Source organism: Centruroides sculpturatus, unplaced genomic scaffold (assembly GCF_000671375.1).
Source record: "Centruroides sculpturatus isolate CEXI.00-Female unplaced genomic scaffold, Cexi_2.0 scaffold5957, whole genome shotgun sequence".
In the NCBI taxonomy this organism is placed as follows: Eukaryota; Metazoa; Arthropoda; class Arachnida; order Scorpiones; family Buthidae; genus Centruroides; species Centruroides sculpturatus.
The window spans coordinates 1-2,040 of NW_019390165.1; the positions used below are offsets into that span (position 1 = coordinate 1).

The 2,040-nt window shown below is 28.9% G+C and overlaps 1 protein-coding gene across 1 annotated transcript; it reads left to right on the forward strand.

The window, feature by feature from the left end:
* The first annotated feature begins 814 nt into the window (after window positions 1-814).
* Window positions 815-1,725, forward strand: LOC111617423 (probable phosphorylase b kinase regulatory subunit alpha). Its single transcript, XM_023358717.1, has 4 exons — window positions 815-970; window positions 1,056-1,154; window positions 1,233-1,274; window positions 1,338-1,725. Exons 1-4 carry the CDS (start codon window positions 848-850, stop codon window positions 1,476-1,478), a joined length of 405 nt encoding a protein of 134 aa, XP_023214485.1. The 5' UTR covers window positions 815-847; the 3' UTR covers window positions 1,479-1,725.
* Window positions 1,726-2,040: the final 315 nt, after the last annotated feature.

A 2,040-nucleotide genomic window follows, 5' to 3' on the forward strand; every position in this document is an offset into this window, starting at 1 on the left:
GAGATTTTGCAAGCAAACCCCATTTATATTCAGTATTTCAACAACCATAGTAATTGTTATATAACATTTACTGCTGAGAATCAAACGAACTGTTTTCAATTTGATCAATTTTTTGGAACATTTACAATCATTCTATAATTGAACCAATATGCAATAACAAATTTGAATTTAAAACGGTTTGAACATTTGGTTAAGAAATTGAAATATATGAAAATATTTATAACAATGTCTGAAATGTTATCAATTTAAAGGAAAGTATGGAATCAATTTCAAAAGTCGTTCTTCAGGTTAAGCCTTAATGCTCTCCCCTCTCCCCTCGCTGGGGAATTTCGAAAAATCCGTTCTTACTGTGCATTCCCATGGCATACCCTACTAAAATGCAGTTAAAAACAAAAAATTGTATTTAAAATAGTACAGTAGAAGTTGTTCTTCAGGTTAAGCCTTAATGCTCTCCCTCTTCCCCCCCGCTTGGGAATTTCGAAAAATCTCTTCTTAGTGTGTGTTTCCATGACGTACCCTAACTGTGTACCAAATTTCACCTCTAGGTTCAGCGGTTTGCTCTGGGCGATGATGAATCAGTGACTAAGTCAGTCAGAACAAGTAATTTTATATATTTAGATAAAAATGTTCAAAAATTTGATTATTTTTCAGTAGATTTAGAATAAATTATTGAAGTTATTCTAATAATTCAAAAATTTTAAGATTTAAGATCCTCTTTACAATATTAACATGAACTGTCTTCATATGTTATACTCTGAAATAAAATACTTGATTATTGAAGTGGTGAAAAAACTTTTCTCAGTAAAATAAAAATTAAAAAACATATATATTTTAAAAATATTATGGTATGTCCTTTAGTATTTTAGTTTCAAAAATAATTATTTTACAGGATTACGGAATATGGGAGCGAGGTGACAAAACTAATCATGGTCTTCCAGAATTGAATGCCAGTTCTATTGGGATGGCAAAAGTAAATTTATATTTTTTTAAAATCTCAATAATTAATATTAAATAGTTTTATTACTATTATTAAAAAACATTGTTAATATCCTTAGGCAGCTTTAGAAGCAATGGATGAGCTAGATTTATTTGGTGGACGAGGAGGACCTTCATCTGTAATTCATGTATTAGCTGATGAATCACAAAAGTGTCATGTAATTTAATATTATATAATAAGAATGAAATTTTTAAAATAAATGTATAGACGTATTTACAATAGCATAATATTTTAGGCGGTGTTACAATCAATGTTACCAAGAGAATCAAATTCAAAGGTAAATTTAACAAAATTTATCTTGCCGAAAGTTTTTTGTTTCTAATTATGTTATATATTAAAGGAAGTCGATGCTGCACTTCTTTCAATTATAAGTTTTCCTGCCTTTGCAGTAGAAGATCCAGAATTAATTGCTTTAACTAGAAATACCGTTCTTGATAAATTAATGGTAGGTATTTTAATTATTTTTTTAATTAAAGCCTGAAATTATTTTTTTATCTATATATATAAAAATGAATGTGTCTGTGTGTCTTTCATGTATTACCACACTGTTTATCCGATTGCCGTGAAACTTTGGGAAGTTGTTTAATACACTCCCGCGAAGGTTTCTGGCATAGTATATTTATCCTACGATAGATGGCGTGCACGTATATGGGCATTTTACTGTGTGTTCGATCGATTTCAAATTGTGAAGACCATTTCCTCTTTCCAAAAAATATCTCTATATATGTATTTGTCAACTGTTATTTACAATATTTATAATAATTTTTGTTTAATCACTTTATTTCAACTTTTTTTTTTGCTAATTATGTATTTGCTTGAACTTTGTTAAAACCTTAACTGTATCCCGAACAACAACCGAAGTTGTAGGAGGAAATTCGTCTATTTTACCAATTTAGGGATCCCCCTTTTCCGAATTTTAATATCAACTCAAAATAATTTAAAAAGACAAATTACAATAAAACGGTTTATTATCCAACTATCAGAAATTTCACAACATGCCAAGGAAGAGAGGAAGGAGCAATTAAATAATTAAAATTATAAAG